This window comes from Hemitrygon akajei, chromosome 8 (assembly GCF_048418815.1).
Source record: "Hemitrygon akajei chromosome 8, sHemAka1.3, whole genome shotgun sequence".
In the NCBI taxonomy this organism is placed as follows: domain Eukaryota; kingdom Metazoa; phylum Chordata; class Chondrichthyes; order Myliobatiformes; family Dasyatidae; genus Hemitrygon; species Hemitrygon akajei.
This window is the reverse complement of record NC_133131.1, coordinates 20,674,476-20,699,171: the sequence shown is the minus strand read 5'-3', so window position 1 is coordinate 20,699,171 and position 24,696 is coordinate 20,674,476. Positions and strand designations below refer to the sequence as shown.

General features: G+C 37.6%; 1 protein-coding gene across 3 annotated transcripts in view; it reads left to right on the top strand.

Annotated features, from left to right (window-relative positions):
- ssh2a (slingshot protein phosphatase 2a) overlaps positions 1 to 24,696 on the top strand; it is a 155,144-nt gene that overhangs the window by 112,682 nt on the left and 17,766 nt on the right. For 2 of the 3 annotated variants that reach the window (XM_073053408.1, XM_073053406.1), the window contains 10 exons: positions 3,417 to 3,481; positions 6,577 to 6,695; positions 11,455 to 11,523; positions 13,074 to 13,139; positions 14,041 to 14,235; positions 20,140 to 20,233; positions 20,607 to 20,735; positions 22,682 to 22,728; positions 23,550 to 23,696; positions 24,356 to 24,556. In XM_073053408.1, the coding sequence (XP_072909509.1) occupies positions 3,417 to 3,481; positions 6,577 to 6,695; positions 11,455 to 11,523; positions 13,074 to 13,139; positions 14,041 to 14,235; positions 20,140 to 20,233; positions 20,607 to 20,735; positions 22,682 to 22,728; positions 23,550 to 23,696; positions 24,356 to 24,556 (1,132 nt within the window). The remainder of the gene's footprint in view (positions 1 to 3,416; positions 3,482 to 6,576; positions 6,696 to 11,454; positions 11,524 to 13,073; positions 13,140 to 14,040; positions 14,236 to 20,139; positions 20,234 to 20,606; positions 20,736 to 22,681; positions 22,729 to 23,549; positions 23,697 to 24,355; positions 24,557 to 24,696) is intronic. The other variant, XM_073053407.1, reaches the window with a different exon arrangement.

The following is a 24,696-nucleotide window of genomic DNA, read 5'->3' as shown; positions in this document are numbered from 1 at the left end:
CCAGTTTGGACAGAAGCAGTTGCTCCCAAAGTTTGTTTTATGGCAGATCCCCGTTTTGAGTTCCTGACCCTCCCTTCCTCGGTCCTAAGCCTAAGTAACCACATCTTTGTACCTACTTAAATCAAAAATTTTCATGCACTTTTTTGGGATTGAAATTTGAGGAAGTCAGAGCCGGTCTCTCCTATGACGGGCCTTCCCTTCCACTCTGTCCATCCACTTTATCATTTGTCCCTTTCATATCCTATTTAGATCATTAAACAAAATCTTGCTGGCTTGTATACTGTATTAGGAAATTTGTTTTGCAACGTTTGGCATTGTAACCATTTAATCTATTAGGACCCAAAGCTGGCTATTTCCATCAAACCACTATCCATTTACAGGTAGTCCCCGAGTTACGAACGTCCAACTTACGAACAACTTGTACTTAAGAAACGAGGATGGAGAACGTCGTCCGCCATTTTAAGTCGGATCACGACGCTGTCCACCATTTTAAGTTGGATCGCTACGCTGTCTGCTGTTTTAAGTTTCACACTGTGTTGAGTGTGTAACTTTGTATTTGGCTTAAATTTTTCTTAGCAAGATTCACCCTGACCACCCCCACCACCCCCCCACCACCCTTTTCCAGTCGGCTGGTGGCACAGTGAGATCAGTGAAAAGTGTTAGGCTACAGTCAGTCAACGATCAGAACAATTTTAAAGGATAAAGTGAGAATAATTGAGCATGTGAAAGGCCCTGCCCCGATGAAAGCTACAGTTATTACTAAGCAATGCAGTGGTTTAATTATTGGAATATATATGTTTCTTAAGTGTTTTATATGCATAGAAGGGTAAAATATGTACTATATACTAAGACAAACGTTTGACTAACTGACGCTAAATAATACCAGATGTGCTTGTTCCGACTTGCATACAAATCTGACTTAAAAACATTCTTAGGAGCGGAGTTCATTCGTAACCCGGGGATGGCCTGTATTGCCTCTTTGGAGTGAACAACCGTTCTGGATTGCCCACATTATTTGTTTAGTTTTCTTACAGTTTTAGAGCCTTAAGTGGCAAAATGGAAAATGAGCAGTTAATACTAAACCCAGTATTAATAGTTTAATAGCATTTCTATCTTAAGTGCTAATTGATAGTACTGTTTATAATTCAATGTAGATGAATCAGAATTATCACCGGCATATGACATGAAATTTGTTAACTTAGTAGCAGCAGTTCATTGTAATACATAATATAGAAGAAGAGATAATATTAAATAAATCTTATTCAGTATACTTTATACAGTGTACGTATATTGAATAGGTTAAAAATCATGCAAAAAATACTATATTTTTTTTAAAAGTGAGCTAGTGTCCAAGGGTTCAACATCCATTTAGGAATTGGATGGCAGGGGGGAAGAAGCTGTTCTCGAATTGTTGAGTGTGTGCCTTCAGGCTTCTATACCTCCTACCTGATGGTAACAGTGAGAAAAGGGCATTCCCTGGGTACTGGATGCCCTTAATAATGGATGCTGCCTTTCTGAGACACTGCTCCCTGAAGATATCCTGGATACTTTGTAGGCTAGTACCCGAGATGGAACTGGCTAGATTTACAACCCTCTGCAGCTTCTTTTGGTCCTGTGCAGTAGCCCCCACCATTACCAGACAGTGATGTAGCCTATCAGAATGTTTCCTTACACTTGAATTAATTTATGTAGTTTCTAAAAATGTCAGAACCTAAATTTAAACATTTGTTGCTCTTACTATGTACAGATGCATCTGACAAAATCAAATAATACATTGATTAATAAAATGAGTAATTATAACATATGGTATATATATGAGTAAATTGTTTCTTGTACCAACACAAGATTCTGGCTTTATTAATTGAGAATGTGACAGGTTTCAATTCAGATGAAGATTTATGTTGTTCCTTCTGTTTACTTTTGACATTTTAATAGCCTGAATTTTTCACAAGTCTATTTTTAACATGTTGAAGCAGTAAATAATTTTTCATCTTTGTTGGGATAGCTCTGTAGGTGCAGAGACATGTGATGCAATATAACCTGGTGGCAGAAATACTTTTAAATCAGCTGGTTAAGGATTTGCTTTTGCTATTTTGCAAACCCCATTCTTGAAATCTGGTCTGCTTTTGTCATGAAAATTTTTTTTCTGAATATCTTGCCTTTCTTGATTTCTTGCCTAGGTTAAGCTATTACATGAAATGACAATAAGGCTGGAATTACACAGTACTGCCCAGCTGAGGATAAGCATATTTGTTAGGTTCCTGATTTAGGCTACCATTTCAAACTTTTCATCCATATATACTTGGAAATCTAACTACACCCAGAAATGCAGCACCAATCTAGGTGGCCATGTGTTCCACTGAATATATTTTACAAAACAAACAATACTTGCCTGTTTGGACACCAAGGGAAGCCATTCAGTTGGATTTGTGCCAATGTCCCAAAGACAGATCTGTTAGTCCTGTTGACCCAAAAAATTTATTCTCTCATATGCCACCAGCTTCCCTTTTTGGCATTTGCCTACTTGAAAGGGTAACTCACAATGGCCAAGGGTAACTCACTACCAGCTCATGCTTGCTGCTTGGGAAGAAAAAGGGGCACCCAGTGAAAATGCACACAGTCATGGGGAAAGCAGGCAAAGTCAACACAGAAAGCAGCTGATGTCAGGATTGAACGGGGTCATTGGAGGTGTGGGGGCACCATCATACTCCCTTTGGTTCTCTGGATTTTGAGGAGTTTCAGCTACCCTTATTTAGTATCCCATTATTTTAAAGTTCACCAGCAGATGGTATTTTTAAATGCCTTTTATTTTTTTTTTCCAATTATTTTAAATAAGGTCATATTAGTATTGTTTGAGCAACACACAATACCGGAGGAACTTAGTTTTTATAATTTTGGCACCCATTATGTTTGATTTATAGGATGTTTAGTTTATGTGGATTGAAGTAATCTGAGTTTACAAAGGTAACATTATAGCTTGAAGAAACAGGCATTAGAAGATCAAAGAGTTAAAAAAAATGCTATGTTGCTATTGCAGCATCCAAGTGATAGTAAGTGTCTGCTGGCAAGGATCATACAAATGACGTTTACATTCTCAGTTTTGGCTACAAGTAAATATAGAGAAACATTTCTACTGCTTTTTTTTATAAGCAGTCAATGTATGGCTTTAAAAACGAAAATTGATTTATGCCAATGCAACTTTCTAGTTTCCTAATTTTTTATATGCAATGGCAAGAGATAATGATCAGTAGAATAGTGAAATGTTGTGCATGAAGTATATGAAACTAGGCAATTGCTACAAAATCCCATGTTGCCACATGGAAAAATGTTAGTACCTGTTTATACGATTCAATTAACTATTATAAATACTTATCACAAGTTATACTTCTCTAATTCAAGATTTATTTTTATAAAAGGTGACCTTCAGCAGCACCTGCAAGCAATGTTCACTCTTCTTAGACCTGAAGACAATATTCGACTGGTGAGTTGTTTGTGCAGTTCCATATTATTCTGCCTTTTTTAATTTTTGTAGATTGATTTGGATTTTATGGTTTGCTATACTTCTGGCAAAGCCCGTGGAATATTACATTATTACTTGTGGTCTCCTGCTATCATGTAACATTAAATTAACATGATAGGGTGTCTTTAGTCAATTCTGACAGTTCCTCATATTTATTTCTGTGAAATGTCTGTCCACTTCCCATTAGATAAGATATGAGTGCGTGAAATGGGTTTTAGTGAGCCTTTGAATGGGATTTGGAATTGAAAAGATGCCAGGTGAGACATTTATTTAATGCTGACCTAGCAATGGTTGAGCTTGCCTGTTGGTGTAGGAAAGTTGTGCTGAGAAATAAGATCAGCTGTGATCTCAGTGAATTTCAGAGTAGACATAAGGATCTGAATGGATTCTTCCTGCTTTTTTTCCTTAAATCAATGCAAAACAAGTATTTAAATTGCAAAATTTAAAAACCTGAGGGGGATTTGAAAGACAGTATTATTTGTCTCCAAACAATTGGGACAAGATCAGTGTTGTCAAGTTAATTAATAAACTTCTGTCTTGTTTCCTTTTACAAAGATGGATGTAGCAAGACTTAAGAGAGTTAAGCACAGGAAAGATAAGACCATAAGAATTCTGATTCTGAGATGCAGGAACAAAACTAAGCCATTTGGCCCATCAAGTCTGCTTCACCATTTCATCATGGCTGGTCCAACTTTCCTCTCAGCTCCAATCTTCTGCCTTCTCCTCATATTCCTTCATGCCCTAACCAATCAAAAATCTATCAACTTCTGCCTTAAATATGCATAAAGTCTTGGCTTCCACAGCTGCCCGTGGCAAAGAATTCCACAGATTCACAACCATCGGGCTAAAGAAATTCCTCCTCTCCGTTCTTAACGGAAACCTCTCTATGCTGGGGCTGTGTGCTCTGGTCTTAGTCTCTTCTATCATAGAAACAATCTCTCCACATTCACTCTATCAAGGCCTTTTACCATTGATAGGTTTCAATGAGATCATCCCTCATTCTTCTGAATTCTGATGAATACAGGCCTAGACCCATCAGACGCTCTTCATGTGACAAGCCATTCAATCCCGGAATCATTTTTGTGAACCTCCTTTGAACTTCCTCCAGTTTCAGCACATCCCTTCTAAGAGAGGGACCCAAGCCTGCTCACAATACTCCCAAGTGAGGCCTCACCAGTACTTTATAAAGTTTCAACATTACATCCTTGCTCTTATATTCTAGTCCACTTGAAATGAAGGCTAGCATTGCATTTGCCTTCTGTATTACAGACTCAACCTACAAATTAACTTTTACAGAATCCTGCACAAGGACTCCCAAATCCCATTTCACCTCAGTTTTTTTTTGTATTTTCTCTCCATTTGGAAAATAGTTAAACATTTCTTCTACCAAAGTGCATGGCCATATGCTTCCCAACACTGTATTCCATCTGCTATTTCTTTGCCCGTTCTCCTAATCCATCTAGTCCTTCTGCAGCGTCTCTGCTTCCTCAAAACTACCTTCCCTTCCACCTATCTTCATACTTTGTTTGTTGCAAACTTTACAACAAAGCCATCAATTCCATCATCTAAATCATTGACATATAACATAAAAAGAATCGGTCCCAACACAGACCCCTGTGGAACACCACTTGTCACTGGCAGCCAGTCAGAAAAGGTTTCCTTTATTTCAACTCTGCCTCCTGCCAGTCAGCCACTGCTTTATCCATGCTAGAATATTTTCTGTAATACCAGGGGCTCGTAGCTTGTTAAGCAGCCTCATGTGTGGCACCTTGTCAAAGGCCTTCTGAAGATGTTGATTCTAAGGGTGCCCTGTGGAGCATAGCCTGCTGCCTTTATGTCCATGTAGAGGCCATCCCTTTGAAATGATATCTGATTTGCTCCTCTTAAACATAATGCAGCATATGCTTTGCTATTGGTCATGAGTAGCTAAAAATATCCATTATTGCTGCATGGATGTTTAGGAAGTTTGCTTTGCCACTGCTCTTGGGAAAACTAAAAGTAGCTTGCAGTAAATCTTGTGATGTGGCAGATGTTTAGGTTGCTTTGGCTGCCAAGTCTTTTTGTGCTTTTCCACTGACGGAATATCCAGGTGCATTATAACCAGTTTGGAGGTGGTATCTAGCAGTCATACATCTTTCCTTTGCTTTTTGTCCCCTCCCCCTCCAAAACTTCCCTTGATAGGAGCCCGTGGGAATGCAAAATCAGATTTATTATCACTGACATAGAAGAGATAGGATTCCAAAAGGCTGGTTCTTCCTCTTAGTTCTTTAAAGATGCAGTGTTGTCAGGGCTTCTTTTTCTTCTGACCTGAGCATGGAGCACATCCCCAGTCAATCAGCGGTTTACGTGCAATTGCAATTCCAGTGACGTACTCTGTCATGCAGGTGTTCGGAGATAAGAATAGGGTGACAGCAGAGAGAAACTGCAGAACAGCAAGGTGATAGGTCTTCAGAGACCATTTATAGCTACACTTTTTCAGCAGGTACTACATTGAAAGCATCCTTGTTTCTGGATAATTTCCAGAGCAATTATGATCATGTCTGTAAATTTATTCTTGCAGTTCCACACCAAAATTGAAAGCAAACTTGTAACAGGTTAGTTTTAACAAATGTGTTCATATTTATTGAATAGTATAAATGATGTAATAGAGTTCAGAACATATGAACTTCAGTATAATGCACCCATTTGTCAATATTATAGTAATCAAATTCTGTTTGATTTCAACAGAAGAATTTGCCACACCTTCTAAATGTCTTGCAGTAATGAAGCTAATTAATGGATAGTATTATGACAATAACTTTTAGCATGGAAGCAGAAGTTAGCCCTATAGCCCCTGAAGTTTGTTGTAACATTCAGTGAGGTTAGGAGGGAAGTATACTTTGGAGTGTTATTCAGAAAGCTCAGATGAAATTGCTAAGAATTATGACGGTAACTTTACATCTACTCATTGGCCTGAAAATGTGTTGTATTTGGATGAACACTGACATTTAAATGTTAATTTTAATGGGATATTAAAATAACAACTTTGAAGTAACTTTCATTTTGAAAAATTTCAGGCTGTACGATTGGAAAGTGCATACATAGATCTGACCAGATACATGGTGGTGGTTTCTACCAATGGCAGACAAGATACAGAAGAAAGTATTGTTTTAGGAATGGATTTCTTCAAAGATAGGTAAGACTGTTACTTAACCGGTTTGTTTATTTGTAGAAAAACAATAGCTTCCTTCCTTCTATAGTGTGTAACTAAACGTTAAATTTTTAATTCTGATATGTATAAAATGAAGGTTTACGATAACTTGATGATCAACTCATTCTTGCATAATGTCATCTGAACATTATGTCTGTATGTTAGATGTCTTCTTGTCAGATTGAAAGCGGATGGATTTTTTTATTATATTAATTTATTCAAGTTTTTATTTGAGACAGTTTTGTTATAATATTTGTTGGGCAATGTTTTTATTTTTGTCAATTTGTATGTCCTGTTTGCTTTTAACCATTATTGGATCACTTTCATTTCCACCTTTGAACTATATCTCTGACTAATGCAGTCAATATTTTTTTTAAAATCTATATTTACACAAGTTGGGATCAAGCAAAATAGATTTCAGTTTGATTTTTGGTCCTTTGGCTTGAGTTCCTCAGTATAGTCAATGCACGCCTATGCATCAGTTGAGGATTAGTAACTAATTATTCAAAGCTTCTCCTGTTGCAAGAAAAATACTAACATGACTATTTTCAAATATTGTGAGCATGTTGATACTGCTAATTATGCTGGCTTTTGCCATTTGATCCAACCAATCTGCTGTTGTTCAGCATTGAAATGGAAGTAAATTCTTGGCTTCACAATTCAGGACCACTGATGGTCCATTATGCTACTAGATTGCACATGTAGTCCAGCAGAAAAGGCTAATCTTGCTTGGTCCTGGGAATCGCTTTTCTGATCCTGCACAAGTTCTAACATGTAAAAACCCAATTGATTTCAATGAAACATGTAAAACACTGTTTTATTTTAAATGTTTCAGGATTTGTGTACATCTCTGTGTACTTTTATGTCAATAGTCAAATACCTTTGTCAAAGATATTTAAAAACTTGAAATCAGTTGCAAGTAGCAAAATCCTGCTTAGCATTTTCACCTGGAAAAAGTTTTAGGGTGTTTCAAGGCTTGGATTCTGTCACCTGTCCACCTGAGTTCCTGCATTTTCCAGACTCCAACATGGAGAACTCTGAGCAATGCCACTGCAACCGATAAAGGTCATTGCAGGCAGTAATTCCAAGTCAGGGAGTGGGAGCTGAGGCAGCACCCATTCAACCTTACCTAAGAATTTTTAGATTGCTTCGCGATGAATGTAACACTATACATGATATTACTGTAACCACTTAAAATAGCCTTGGACATATGTAGAGCTAGCGAAATATTTCTTTACTGGGTACAGTTTGGATATGAGCTTTAAAATTGACCAAGTTAAAGTACTTGACAGTGGAACATTTAAAAATTGTTTAAAATGTCAAATGATTGATATAAATCAGAAATTGTTCCCTTGGAGTTTTACACATTACCTAAATTATGCTTAGCATTACATATTAATGCTTAGCTTGCCATATCAGCTCTGGTTCTTTGTTCATTTATACCAATTCATTGTAAATAGGCAAGAAGAGACTTTGATCAACAATGGACTATGCTAAGGATGCAAATATTTTTTATAGGCATTCCTACTGTAGTTTGCTAACATGAGGATGGAGAATTACTTTAAATTGGTCTAATGAAAGAACAAATGACTAGCATCGAATGTGTTGGGTGGGTGGATGCCTGCTTGTTGCTATATAAACATGACAACTTGTGTTTTCTAGTTCCCTATTTGTGGATATAATTCCTGAGTGCCATTCCATTGCATGTTGCTTTTTGAAATGCCTTAAGCATGTGGCTGGGGAAGACCTAAGAATAACTCATGATCAAGGGCATCTTTTTTTAAAAACTTTCCATGAGATCATTTTGTGCCGTCAACACAAGTTATTTGTGTTAACTGTCTCCCAGAGCATTTCAGAACTTCATTTCAGCATTGCAAAGTACTGATCAGAATATACTGCTTCTGAATTCTGGAATGCAAAATTAATGGCATATTTGTTGAACTTAACATGATTTGAAATTTAATAGATGTATTATACCTTTTTATAGTATACTAGCTAAAAAGTTTTTTGTATGTTGCAAATATATAAATATTATCTGCACCTGTTTCTGTATTGCCTGGCTGACATTAGATGAATTACATGATTCTCGAGGATTCTCTAGTAGTAGTGGTACTCTGTTCTTTGACTGAATTATGTTTGCAGATGAATGGCTGACAATTTTATTATTTTAAACACACACTTAGTCTTGTATGCAATTTATCTCAGGAAGAACATTTTTATATTAGAGGATACAGACACTTCCACTGTGACATAGATATGGAGTTCCAAATCCTTGCATGGTATTCCAACTGTAAAATATTTCTGCTGTTGCTATCAGTTGCAGTAACAATTGTAAGGCATAGATTCCATATGGTGGTTGTAAGATGAGCAAGGCTATTGATGATTGCTAATTCAAGCCTTGTTTTGATTTGAAATGTCCCGTATAGCTTTTAATGTTCAATTTTCATTGAAATACAGCTGATAAAGCTGCAGTAATTTCAAAAAAGTCATATCAATAGAAAAGAAATTGCGCTAATTTCAAAATGTAAATTCTGAATCTTATAATCTTAACACCTTTATTTAAAAATCCAATTTTTTCAAATATACCTCTACTCAGCTCATTGGAACAGTACACCCCCCCCCCCCAAAAAAAAAGAAATCTTTCTCAAAAAAATCCATTTCAGTTTGTATGTGCCTTTTTTAATAAAAGGTTACAGAACATAGGCCAGGCAAAGCTGACCTGAGCAGGGAGTGATGTTGTTCCACCAGCAACAATCTGCTGGAAATTCAGTGGATAAATGTGTTTGTAGAGGGGAATTATTTGGATCTTTGTTACTGAAAGATGCAGAGGGCTTTAAGACTTAACTGGGGAATGAGTTGTATAAAGACTGGCCATCCATAATGGATGTGAGGTGGTGAGGGGCATGGAACCAGAAGTTGTTAAAATGTTGGAGGGGATGCAAGGTGTTCTGAGTGTAGGAGGGAAGATTCTGGATAAAGAGACAGAAGAGTTAAGGTATGAAGAGATGAATTCAGTAGGACAAGAGTAGGCAGAAACAAAATGCTTACCAAGACAGTCCTGTTTCTGGATTTTGGGCAAGTGATAGAAGCAAGGAATGAGTTGGGGGCTATGGAGGAATGATCTCCAGGTGTAATGGTGTGGGAAATGGGGGTCTAGTGTTTGTTGGGATAGTCTTACCAAAGGTCAATATGAGGATGTATCTGTGTGCTGCTATTTGTCATCAGCAAAGTAGGGGCCAGTCTGCCAGACTAGAATGATGCAAGATGAATGGAATGTTGCCCAGAAGGGTGAGGGGAATGGAGAAATCTTGGTGGTATATCATTTTATTTTGCTCTGGATTCTAGCATCTGCAGCCTCTTGTTTGTCCATGCTGCTCCACTAATTGCTGCAATCTCCATGGTATTTGCAAGAAAAATGAAATTAACAATTCTCTAACCAACAACAGTGATTAAGTCTGGTTAGAATCTAACTGCTTCCGCATCTTGTAGTTCTCATAATTGATAATAGCGCTTTTGTGTATTCAATATTGAAATTCTGATGGGTTAAAATTGATGAAAAGCAGCTGGAAATACTTTAATTTTAATTTTTTAATTTTAATTTAAGATTTTAATTTTTTTATTAAATTGCAGAGTATGTAATTGTTAATTTATCCTTTATTGGTCAATTCTGTTGGTGTATATCAAAAAAAGACAGTCTTAGAAGCTTAACTGGAGTCATAGAATATTATAGCACGAAAATGCCTTTCATGCTGATCCATGCTGACCACTGGACTCTCACTGCTAGTTCCAGTTGCCTACGTTCAGCCCATAACACTCTAACCTCTCCACCCTCCATTTTCCCAACCTGAGGTCCACGGACCCCTCAGTTAACGGTAGGGGTTGATGGCATAAAAGTTTGGGAAGCCCTGATCCCTCCCTACAACTCTTTGAAAATGCAACCTACCTTGACTTTTTTTATTGAAGGCCTTCACAATTGATCTTAACCCACAATGTTGATTGTTTCTTTGCCACTGACGCTGCCTAACAATGAGTACCTCTAACATTTTATTTTTGTTTTAAATTTCCAGCATCCCTTTTTTCTTAAATGCTGCCATTTTGACTGACTCAAAATCCTGTGGGTTTTAGAAAGTGAAAACAAAAGGGTCTTTTTCTCAAGTGAAGGGGAGATTTTTTTTCTGAAAGGATGGCATGGGCAAAGATCAAAAATCCTTTGGAAGCACTTGTTAAGCTAATTTGTTTTTGAAAAAGATCTTGTGCTTTCCTGGCTTATATGATGAGTAAACTCTTCTCTGGCTTCCAGCTAGGTTAGGGAATCAATTTTTAACGACGTTTCAATGATAATCTCTATCATCTTCATCAGGGATGATGCCCAGGCATCTAGTCCGGTGGTATTTGTATCCCAGTTGTCTGTCGCTCCTGATTGGTTAGTCCACATCCAATCTGGTTTCTACTGTCCCACCTTGTCGCATCAAGGAGCACAGGTTAAAATTGATAGCTGGGTACAGGTGGAAGCCCCAGAAGAGTGTACTCATAATTTGCTTTTAATTATATGCAAGAACATTTGGCATTACTGGTTTACTTCTTGTTCTTTGAATATGTTTTGCACTTTTCCTGAAAGTACTTGAACTGGATACAGTCTGTGGTTTTATTGATTGTCTTCTTTAATAGTTCACTGCAGATTGCTTTATACTGATATCATAAAGTGCACTGAAACATTGCTAATTGTAGATTGTTATCTTTGCAGCAGTACTTGCACCATGGGCCTAGTTCTTCCATTATGGAGTGACACACTGATACATTTGGATGGAGATGGGTGAGTACACTGGGAACCCAACATATAATCGCACATTGTAAATCCTTGGAAATTTAGCAGTAAATGTCAAATAAGAGTTTTTTCGAAGCAAAATACTGCCTTCAAGCCAACAATAAGTTGCATGTTACTTATAAAAAGGGAAATATTAGAGGCAAAACAATGTGAAAAATCAGTCTAGATTCTTGCCTTAGTCAGTCTTGCATGTTGGTGGTAGTGTGATCGTGTCAAAGCCAACAACAGAAATGGCTTTGGTTCTGATCGTTTTCATTAACATCTAAAATGTCATTTTCCCCTATCTTCTCAAACAGTTTTTCAGAACAAGTCTTTGCAGTACATTATTTTATAACCTCTTAAGATATTCAGCCCCTTACCTTCTGGTATATCGAACCTATTTGTATTTCTACTAGGTAGTATGGTTAAAATATCCAGTTAAGGGAACTACTGAAATGTTAACCTGGATTGAGCCTCGTTTTTAGGCAAAATGTTATTCTCTCTTACTAATAGTTCTGATGAAGAATTGAACTCAGTTGTTAATTCTACATTCTTTTCCACATATTCTGTCTGACCTGAGAATTTCTAGCACTTCTCTTCTCACTAACCAAATATGAAAATAATTGACTTCTTTGTCACAAAGAGTTTTCTTTTAATTTGCTGTCCTTGATACAATTGCAGATGATGAGCATCATGTTATGGAAAACTGTGACACAGGCCGTTTACTAAAAACAAGAGCACCTCCCACCCCATACCCCCCCCCCCACTATCAATCAAACTGACCCTGAGAATCCTGCTGTCTATCATGTTAACTTCCCACTTCACTTATGTTCATCATTTGCTCTCCACAAATACTTGCTGAGAATGTCCAGCCATTCTACTTTTGCTAAACTCTCAAAACACATTTTCATAATTACTAGTGGGTTAGGAACTTAAGCATTAACTATCAAATGCCCATCAGAATAAAGCTGTCCTAAGTAACATACACAAAATGTGAAAGGAACCCAGCAGATCAGGCAGCATCCATGGAAATATACAAACTGTTGACGTTTTGGGCAAAGACCCTTCTTCAGGAATGAAAAGGAAGGGGGAAGCTGCCAGAATAAAAAGGTGAAAGGATGGGAAGGATAGCTAGAAGGTGATACCTTGAGGGTGGCCTCATCGTGGCATAAGAGGAGGCTTGGGCCAATATGTAAAACTGTCCTATTGCTATGTGGCAATAATGACATAATTGCCACTAAAAGAATTTGAGTTTTCTTTGACAGTAACCAACTTAGCTGCTCTGTATTAGTATCTTGGCCTGCGATTTGACATTTAATCAGTCATTCACCTTGTATAATTAGAATAAATAGAAATTTCATCCAAACTAACAGTGGTACAGTAATATAAACTGTAGTTCGTTTTTCTCCAAATAAAAGCATTTTGTAAGTAGCTTAGCAATTTCTTGTTTCTTATAGATTAGTATCTTCTTGTGTAGAGATTGCACACTAGTGTTTTTGGTTTTTATGTCTGATGTATTTGTTGCTAATTTTTTTTTTGCTTTGATTTCACCCCCCAAGTGGGTTCAGTGTGTCAACAGTGAATAGAATTCACATCTTCAAGCCTGTGTCCGTACAAGCAATGTGGTAAGAATTTTTGTGACAACATACTATTTGCCAGCATTTTTCTTGGTGATTTATTATTGCTGTTTCAGCTAATAGATTCTGAAATGTAAATATAATACTGTAGTTCCATAACTTTTGTGGCCATTGAAAGAGCAATGATGTGGGCGGTTAATGTAGCAATATCCAATAAGCCTTACTAATTTGGAGCAACACAGCTTGGATACAGGCCCTTGAGTCCAATGAGTTCATGTCGACCATAGTGCCCACTATGGTCCCAATTTTGAGTGTTGGGCCATATCCCTCCAAGCGCTGCCCCTCCATGTACCTTTTCAAGTGCTGCTTAAATGATACCACTGTACCTGCTTCAAATTCAGTTTGCTTGCAGTTTATTCCATATACTCACTGCCCTCTTTGATATCAGGCCTCCTTAGATCTCTTTCCCCTCTCACCCTAAATCTATACCCCCTAATGGTGGTGTCTCCTACCCTAAGGAAAAAATACTGCTACTATCCACCATAATTTAAAGCTCTTCTCTAACGTTGCCTCTGATTCTCCCATGTTCCAAAGAATAAAAACCTAGGTTGGCCAACCTCTTCCTTTAACTCAGTCCCTTTAGTTATGCCAATACGCCCATAAATCGTATTTTATTTAGTGTGAATAACACTGTTCTCTGTGGAAGTTCATCATATTCTAATGGATCTTGTGTCTATTTGATAACATTCTCCATTAACAATGTATAAAATCTGAATAGATGAAAACTGCATTAATCACTCAAATCAGCAGAGGTGCACCTTGATACGATCATGTGTGTACTTATTAAATTTATGCATTTGTTATACCTGCTGGCAAAAAATCCGCATTTATTCAACAGATTAGCTTTCTGGCAACAACTTCTGACATGACTTGTGAATTTGTTTTCCAGGTCTGCTCTACAAAGTTTACACAAAGCCTGTGAGATTGCCAGGACGCACAATTACTACCCTGGAAGTCTATACCTGACATGGATTAGTTATTACGAGAGTCGCATCAACTCCAACCAGTCTTTCATTAATGAGTGGAATGCAATGCAGGATCTGCAGTCTCATCGCTCTGATTCACCTGTGCTCTTTACTGATGTGTATGTATATGATCTATTACTACACCTTTATCTCCCAGCATCCTTTAAATATCTTTTTTTTATTTCCACGGAGAACCATTGCACTCCACTTGATCTAATTAAACCACGATGTAACTGAAGGGTGAAATGTTTGCATGGTTTGATGATCTGTCCATATTTTGGATTGTTTCAGTTAAAACCAAGAAAACAGAATGAATGTTAACTTTCATTCATTTTGTCAACTGCTATAATATTGTGGTCAATTGTGAGGCAAAGCAGTTTCCTCACTAGAAAGAAAGCTTCCAGAAAAGGTTTAGTGGTCTTTGTGGCACTGATCTCCCTGTTCCAACCTAAGGAATCTGATCAACATAGGCTGCTCAAATGGGTTCACATCAATCATATTAGAAGAAAAATTATTAATTTTAAGAGGTTAAAAATATCAGTAATTTTTGTAGAACTTGAAATAAATCCCAAAAATGTGTAGACAACGGGACATTAGCGGAGGGTTATGGGGATTATGCAAGGGAACGGTGCTGAGGTTAATGATCATCTTGTCGGAGTGGACACAGGAGAATGAAAAGCCCATTCCTGTTCCAGTTTCTTAAAGGAAATTGTGTAGCCTTATGTTTAAAGGATTAAGCAAATTTAATTAACAAAGTTAAGCCGTGACAGACAAGACATGGCAGAACACATGATGTTTGGAAGCTGTGCTAGAGTGGGTGGCACAGATGGTACACCCACTGCCTCAATGCTAGAGACCTGGTTTCAATTCTGACCTTGGGTGCTCTCTGTGTGGAGATTGTACATTCTCACTGTGACGCAGTGGGTCCCCCCCCCCCCCCACACAACCCTGACCCCCAAGTATTCAGGTTTCATTCCACATCCCTAAGTTGTCGACGGTTAGCTTAATTAACCACTCTAAAATGTGGGAAGAGTTGATAATAATGAGAACAGAATTTTAAAAAATCAAATAACCATAGAATTAGAGTAAATTGGTAATTGATAGTTGGCACTTACTTGGTGAGCTGAAAGGCCTGCTTCCATGTGTATCTCTCTGACTCCAAGTTTTGAAATAATTAAGGAAATTGAAGTTACTTATACCAAGGGCAGAACAATGATCAAACAATAATTATATCCTGCAGTGCGGTCCTTTTCAAGGGGTAGGTATGTGGCAATGTCTCAGAGTTGCTGCCTGACCTCAGCAAGATAGAGGGCAGTCTACCACACTACATCAGCACCCCCTTTGCGGTTTGTTGGTAAGGTTGAGATTGGCGCAAAGAGGGTGGAGGACAGAGCATTTAGAGGCAGTAAGGCTCAGGGAGGAGTGAGGGGTGTTGAAGTTGAGCCGATTGATTTCTTGTCAGCAATTAGAGATATAAAGGTAAGTCTCATTGCTGAAGTTCAGCTGGTTGATGTGGTTGTTAAGAAGGCAGGAAGCCTTTATTAGTTTGGGGATTGAGTTCAAGATCCGCAGGGTAATGTTGCAGATCTATAAAATGCTGGTTAGAACACATCTGCAATATTGTGTTTAGTTCTGGTTGCCTCATTGTAGGAAGAATGTGAAGCTTCAGAGAGGGTGCAGAGGAGATTTGCCACAATGCTGCCTGGATTAGAGAGCACGTCTGATGAGGGTAGATTGAGTGAACTTGGGTTTTTCTCTTTGGAGTGAAGGAGGACCAGAGGTAACTTAATAGAGGTGTACAGGATGAAAAGGGGCATAGATCAAGTGGAAATAACTAATACAAGGGGATAATAATATTAAGGTGATTGGAGCAGCGTATAGGGAGAATGTCAGAGTGCGTGGAATTCCCTGGCGGTAGAGGCAGATACATTAGGGACATTAAAGAAACTCTTGAGTACATAGATAAAAACAAAATTAAGGACCCTGTGGGAGGGAAGTGTTAGATTATTCTTAGAGCAGGTTAAAAGATCAGCACAGCATGGTAGGAGAAAGGGCCTGCATTGTTATATGTTCGATGCCTGAAGATGCTGGATGTTCCAGCAATACTAAAGCCTTAGAATTGATTTATTTAAGCTGTGACATCTCCCCAATTCTTTTAGGATTTTGCATCTGGAGCCCAGAACACTGCAGTTTTAAAGCAATAACTCTGCTATAAATTGTCCATGTTTATCAATAGCTCTCTGTTCTTTTTCCACAGAAGATGTTATACTATCAGCTTCCTAATAAGGTGGCAGCTGGATAGTGTCACTGACTATCAATAGTGCTCAATTACTTTGTTAGTTAAAAATAGTCTTCCTAATCTGTAAAGAGTGTCACAGATGACAACCTATCATCTGAACTAGTTAGTATCAGTCTGTTCAAATGTTAAGATATTTCTGCACAAAGTAACAGATCAAAAGCAACTGAAGAAATCTTCGTATAATGCTTACTCAGTTACTTTATGTTTATGAAATTTTAAAAACCACTCAGCAGTGGATGAGCAAGGCACACAATGGATTAACCAAGCAAACAGGACAATGGTTTATAATGAACTTTGGTGCAAAGCCTGGTTCATGCTCAGATCAAAATATGTTTATGCTGTGCCAATCATAATTCCAATTGATTTGCAGTCAATGAAGTAATTTTACAGTATTGTCATTGCTGTGGTGTAATAATAGTGGTAACCTACTGAAAAAGTGACAAGCTCCCAGAAGAATGAGATGTATTTAAACATTAAGGTGATAATGATAATTTCTCTAAAGTGTATTAAAGGATACACTTCAAAATTTCAAAATGCCATTTATTATCAAAGAATGTATAAATTATACAACCTTGAGATTTGTTTGCTTGCAGGCAGTCTCAAAGCAAGGAACCCAAAAGAACCCTATTTTAAAAAAAGACCAACCCCCCAGTACCCACAGAGAAAGAGGGGAAAAAAAACCAAATCATGCCAATAGTTGAAGCAAGCAACAACAGCGTCATTCCTAACCAAATTTAGTCCTTAGATCCAAATCCCCAGAGCAGCCTGGAGTAGGCCCAAAGCCTCTGTATTCAGTTCATCCTATCAGTGGGGAAAATCACAACATCAGCCTGGTCTTAAGTGAAATTGCCCTGCATTTTGGTTAGGTCAGGATGCTGTACACGCTGTAAGCATCCTCAGCTCTGTCAGGGACCTCCTTTTATCTGTCACACAATCCCTTTGACCTCCCATCATCAGGCAGCAGTAATCACAGTATAAAGGCAAGGACTGTTATGCTGAGTAATAGCTTCTTCCCACAGGTTGTGAAACTTGTCTGATTGTTATCTGAATGGCCTACTATCACCTAGTACATATTATTCATGACAGCCAGTAGCAGTATACTCTTGTTTATTATATGCACTTTATGTCAACTTGTACGTCTATAGAATACTTTTTAATTTGTTAATATTGTTGTGCTAATATTTTGGGTTGTCTGTGATGTATGTACTTTGTTTTGCACCTTGGTCCCTGAAGAATGTTGTTTTTTTAGATGTGCATCTTTGAGAAATACTGGGGGTTGACTGTGCTATTAGAGATTTTAATCTTCAGGAGGAGATTTTGAACAGATATAACATCTGCTTCTTTACTATAATAACTGCAGAAACACTTCTTAGTTCTAAGCCAACTTTCATCCCTCAATTAACGACTTATCTAACCATTATCACATTTTTGGCTGTTTGACTTTGCTGTGCACTGATCAGCTGTTGCATTTTCAACATTGCTGGAGTCATATCTTCACAAAATACATAGGTTAAGGATTTGAGAACCCCGATAGCATTTAAGGCAGTGCCTGTTGGTGCAAAGTAAATGTAGTTGAGAAACCAAACCATGTACAATATTAGTTTCAAAGCAAGAGGTAGCAAATTCTGTAGACGGACAAGCATATGTATAATTTGTGACTAGAATATAGTACACCTTTAGATAAGGCAATACATTAAAGCAGTCATTCAGTCGTGGAGCTAACTAACATATTGAGTTTGGCAGCATCAAGTGGTGTTACAATGAGTGTTCTTACTCTTACAGATATTGGGTCTGAATGTCATCTTGATGTCAAAGATCCAAATCCTTTATTCAGTTTAAGAAAATATTAGAACAAAAGGTACAACAATATGACTGGCATAAAGCTTGAGGGTTCAAATATAAAGTATATCCAGCTTCTCAACTCATAACATTATTGAATTTCTTTAGCTTCACTGGGTAGTCCAGGGAGGATTAGGTTGTCAGTTATGCCACCATCTGAGCTCCAGTGTGTTCTATACCTTCACATAGCACTGTGCAGGTGCTGAAATCCTCAGTGTACTGATGCATGTACAATATCTATTCTGTGCTAAGCAATCCAGCTGATTATTTACTTATCTGGTTTTGCACATTTCAACGAACTTATTTATACAGATTAGAAATGGAGATTTGCTTCTGAAATCTCTTCCCACGCCCAAGGCGGTGGCTATTTTTTTTGTTTACACATTATATGCATCTAGTGTTTTTGAGCTGGCTATTGAAAAATAATGGTCCAAAGATGGAAAGGTATTGACAATGTTCTAAAATAGTGGTCGCCAACCCATTGATCGCGATCGACTGGTTGATCTTTGAGACTTTCCCAGGAGATCCCGGGAATAAATAAATAAATAAACAAACAAACAAACACACAAATACTGTTGAGAGATTGTTTCCGGGTTGCGGGGTTTTAGTTCCGTTCTTTCTGCCCAGTGCACATGTGTGTAGCTTCCCCGCACTACACAGTGTACTTCAGTGGTCCCCAGTCACTGGGCCGCGAGGAAGCGATGAGTCAGCTGCACCTTTCCTCATTCCCTGTCACGCCCACTGCTGAACTTGAACGCACGCAAGGTCATCAGTCGCCTAAGCACAGTGACACCCCTGTGCCAGGGATCACTGGTTGGCCTCGCGCGGCCGATGGGAGGTGCTGTTGCTACTGGCCTGGAGCGCGGACAGATGGGCGCCACCTCTAAACCCATTTAACACACCGAATGTTCGTGGGAAACCCGGTGCTAAGATATTCACAGACTACCTAATTCGGGCTTAGGGTTTCGTAAGTAGCAGAGCAGCTACCGTGCTACGATCTACTGAAACAAACTTTTGTTGGCCGATAGATCCTACAAGGGGGGCGGGCGCGCGCCCTGTCGCACTCCTCGCTTGGTTGGTCGCTCTCTCCGGACTGCAACCCTGGCATGGGGACCTCCAACCCTTACCTTGTCCTGTCACCCCACCCACGACCAGCCACACCTGGCCAAGGCAGCTGGCGTCGGGCAGGCAGGAGGCCGCAGTTCGGGCCGGGAGGCTGTCTAATTTGGCAATGAAGCCTTCAAGACTGCTTTGGTACCTTGAGTCCAAGCACCCTGCACTTAAATTCAAACCCGTTGAGTTTTGTGAGTGGAAAAAACATGAGCAAGCAGGACAGAAGCTAAGTGCCAAGAGCTGCGAAAACTAAATTGCGGAATAGACTGGACATAAGGAACCTGCTTCAAGTATTGCTGTATTCCCGCCATTTTTAACACCTCTCCCCCCCGCCCTGTCGGCCGGTCTGCAAAAGTATTGTCCATATTAAACTGGTCCATGGTGCAAAAAAGGGTGGGTACCCCTGGTGTTTATACATTATTTCTACTTAAGGCTTGCGGGGTTTTACTTCTGGTCTGTTCTGCCCCCGGTGCCCATGCGTGTAACTAATCGATCTGGGGTTGATCTTGCCTTTCACTAAGGCTGACATAGGGGATCTTGGGCTTAAAAAGGTTGGTGACTGCTATTCTAAAATTAGTTGAATTTTGTTACTGAAACCATTAGTAGTTTACATGTTTTCAGTGTCCCATTAATTATCAGAATAATTAAGGGAATGATATATTTTAAGAAGTTCACAAAGCACCTGTTATTTGAGATTAATCAAGAAATAAGAAATCTAATTTACCTATGATCATTGTTTCTTCCCATTGTTATTGTATTTGCACCAATGTAGACCAACAGAGCGAGAGCTTACTGAAAGACTAATCAAGACTAAACTGAGAGAAATTATGATGCAACAAGATCTGGAAAATGTCACATCAAAAGAAGTAGGTGATCTTCTTTAAAAAAGAAAATTAACAAAATCGAAAGTTCTGAATTAATATATTGGCATTGTTTTTTTAATAATAAGTGAAAGAGGATCACTGCTCATATCTTCCAGCATGGAACATTGTGTTTCCACACAGTAATGTTCATTGTTAAAGACTCAAAAAAAGTTGCAAATTTTACCTGAAAGAACTACCCTGAGTAGGACTATATAAAGTTGTACTGCATTACCAAATCAGAAATTTAGTTTGTCTGATTAACAGTGAATTGTCCTTAAACTCTGTATTTTTTCTGCTGATAGGTGCTGGTGGGGGGAGTAAAAAAAGAAAAACAGAATGTATATGTTGCAATGGCTAATTATTGTATTCTCTGCAGATTCGCACAGAATTGGAAATGCAGATGGTCTGTAACTTGAGAGAATTTAAAGAATATATTGATAATGAGATGATTGTAATCTTGAGGCAGATGGATAACCCAACGGAGATATTTGAACATGTCTATCTGGTAGGATCATCACATCAGAATTTAACTTCACCTTCCACCCATCTGTGAATATAAAAATGAATGTTCTCCAAGAGGCCATATAGAATTTAAAAAGGGCGAACATGAGGAACATTTAGAGCAGAGGTCTCTTCTGCTGACTTTTAAATCTCATTGGTTTTTTTTCTTGACATCAACTTTGTGGTAATCTGAGATTGGAGAATAGTGCTGTGGGGAGAGCTCGGTATCATAGAGTTGAGTTCCTCCAAAATATTGTTGCTTGTATTCCCAATTACATCAGATCTTGTTCACCCCTCACCTAAGTGGTTAATAATGCATATGAACTCCTGGTTTTAAAGTTCCATGATCATATTTTAATATTTCACCATGACCGTCCTCTTTTCTGAACTGTTTTTAATTTTCACAGGAAATAGTTTTAATCCTCAATTTTAATGATTCCATTACTTATTTTATCTTCAGCTGTTCAGACCCTAGGATCTGAAATTTCTCCTGCTAAATCTGTGTCACTCTTGTTGAAATATTCCTCAAAACCTATTCTATCACCCAAGATTTTGGTAATCTGTCCTATTTGATTAGTGCTGACTGTCAGTTTTTTTTTATTGCACTCCTTAAGTGCTAGGGATTTTTAACTCTGTTAAGGAAATTGTATAAATAGATATTACTGTTCTGTCTCTTTATAGTATATTCTGCTGACACACTACCACGCTGTATATTATAACCTTGATTGTAGACCCTTAAAGGAGAGATGAGATGTAGATTTATCCACTTTTAAGTGTTTTAACTATCTTTGCAGTATAATGTAAATTAATTTTCTACCACCTCAGATGACTGATTATTGCTTTTACTTTAGTGAGTTAAGAGCTTATGATTTAACATTGTGACTTGATGCTATGTGAATTCTTATATGGAGTATATTCATTTCAGAACTGCCCTGATTAAGTTTCCTTTTTAATGTCCCACAACATGAAGCCTTCTACTATCTGCTTTTGTTGAATGGCTGTGCATTTTGCAGAGGCCTTACAGTCAAGAGAAATCTGGTTTTATTTGAGAGGAATCAACACTAAATCCAGTTATCTACCAGTAAAGGCCATTTTAATCTGTGATTGTATCGTATTTTCATAAAGTCAGTTCATTTGGAAAATAACTTAGGACTAAGATTCTGTATTCTTTCTGTAGCTTCAGAAATAGATATTTTATTAATTTATTCTCCTAATTCACCTCTGTTCCCTTATGTTATCTGAATGATAAGCTTCCCATATCAAAACATTTTCTGCACAAGGATGAGCAGCAAACTCCCTTCACTGCAGTATTAATCTCATTAGTAGTGGGTTGTATGATGCATATTGCCTCATAAATAAAAGTTCTGCTTTATCCTTGTCATTTTGATACCAATTATCTATTGTAATGGTCTCTACTGGCATCCTTTTAAAGTAGAAGGAAAATTGGAAAAAAGGCATTAATGACTACCAGAAGTGGGAGCACAAACTCAGTGAATTGAGCAGTATCTGTGGAAGGAAAGGATAGCTGTCATTTCAGATTGCAATCCAGCATTAGTCCTGGATAGCAAAGAAGACCATCCTGTAGCCTCCACAGATGTTGCTTGACCCACTAAGTTCATCCAGCAGTTTTTATTTTACTTAGTAAAATGCAAAGAATGCAAAAGTAAGCTGGAATAACAAAACAATATTGCTGTCAAATTTTTAATCTGCTAATCGGGTAAGAAGTTGACTAGTGTGCTTGTGTGTTACTTTAAAAAAAACTCAACTCCCTTTTACTAAAAATGTGCTTGTCATGCATTACTGTACTTTGGATGCAAAATGTGATGGGGGGGGTGGTGAGGGGTGCTGGTAGTGTTCAGGATCGCAAAACCAGCTTCCATCTACACCAGAGCTGCTTGCTTCTGCTATGGTTGAAAGCACTGTGTGTTAACCAACTGTCTCTGTTTTCAGGGCTCAGAATGGAATGCTTCCAATTTAGAAGACTTGCAGAACAGAGGGTAAGTTTTCTGGAATTAAAAGTGTTAAATTTACCCCAACCACCAAACCAAATGTCAATAAGTACCATACTTTGGGCCTGTACTGTGCTGTAGTTTTCTAGTGTCTAGTGAAGGAGATATTGTATGAAGTACTACACTTCAAGTGTAATGTGTTCATAAATAGTATTTTGTGCTTTTATTTTAGAATCAGCACATGTTGTCAAAACATTTAATAAAGAAACTGTTTCTTGACTTACACAATGTAAGTTTTCCCAGTTATCACTCTGAACAATATTTCACGGATTTAAAAAAAAATCTTGATTCCTTGTAACCTTGAACATTACATATTTAATAAATGTTTAGGAATCTTTTGGGCCACATGCACAATGCCAACCATTCCAAAATCAAGAAAACCGCAGATGCCAGAAATTTGAAAAACGTAGAAAATACTGGAAGCACTCATCAGGTTGAGGAACATCTGAAGAAAAAGGAGACAGAATTAAGCTTTCATTCCAAGACCTTTAGTCAGAATACCTGACATGCTGAGTGTTTCTAGTATAATCTGTTCCTTTTTTTTTTTAAAGTCTCTAACAAACAGGGTTTAAAAAATCATTTGAATAATCTTACAGCCATAAGATAAAAATGATTAAAGGCACTTTTAATGACTAGAAATTAAAAGTTCAGTAAAAACTAGTGGGATATTTTGTAATCTTATTTTGCCTTTATGTTAATTCCTTGTAAGATTTTAAAATTTTGAAAATCATCCTGTGTGCCTGTGAATAGATGTTACACTTTAAGGCAATGGTAAATCCTAATATTTATTTCTTAATACTTTCATTTAGGATTCGATACATTTTAAACATCACCCGTGAAATTGACAACTTTTTCCCCGGAATATTTGAATATCACAATATAAGAGTATATGATGAGGAGGCTACCGATCTACTTGCATATTGGAATGATACATACAAATTCATTTCCAAAGCAAAGTATGTAATCTAGAAGTAATTTATGCAGTGTTGTACTGTTTCCATTATGTTTTAAATTTCAAATTCTGTACAATATATTCACATAGTCTGGTTAAAAACTTTTATGTCCAACTCTTATCTAGATTAATTATAGCATGGTTTAGATCTTGTATGGTTTTCATAATTCTGAATTTTGCTTCCTGTGTAATTGTAATGTTTAATTTTAATTTATAACATTTTATTATGCTGTTAAAGAACATGCGCAATTTGGTCACTTTGATATCTAATCATTTTGCTGCAAATCATTTTCTAAACTTGAAAACTTAGAGTTCTCAAAGCAAGCTTCAGTCATGAATATCAAATATCAATCATGTACAGAAATAGTCTACCAAAGTAAAAACATGCTTTCTTTTTCAGTCCTAATTTTGGTAAACAGTTGCCATAGGGCATGTTTGAGTTAATTGATTACAAAGGGGATGCTCAAATGTTGTTGCAGAAATTACACTTCTATTTGGTGCTAAGCTATTAATGTGTTAAAAATTATCTTCATTCTAATTTTTAAAAATAATCTGAATATTTTTTATATATGTCAGGTTCCTAAGCATAATTGCTTTTGTGGCTTTTGAATAGTTTGACTCTAAATGCTTGTGTATTCCCCCCCCCCCCCCCCTCAAAATCAGGAAAAATGGTTCCAAATGTCTTGTTCATTGTAAGATGGGTATCAGCAGATCTGCATCCACTGTAATTGCATATGCAATGAAAGAATATGGCTGGAATTTGGATGAAGCTTACAATTATGTGAAGGAGAAACGTACAGTTACTAAACCGAATGTTGGTTTCATGAGACAACTGGAAGAGTACCAGGGCATTTTGCTGGCTAGGTAGGTGCATCATTTTGTATTTTTTAGTTGGTTTTAATTGATCATGTCTGCAATGTCTTGCTTTTCTTTTATTTTCTTGATTCACAATTTCTCTCTATTTGCCTCCTGGCTGTCTCTCATACTGGATTTGATCTGATAGA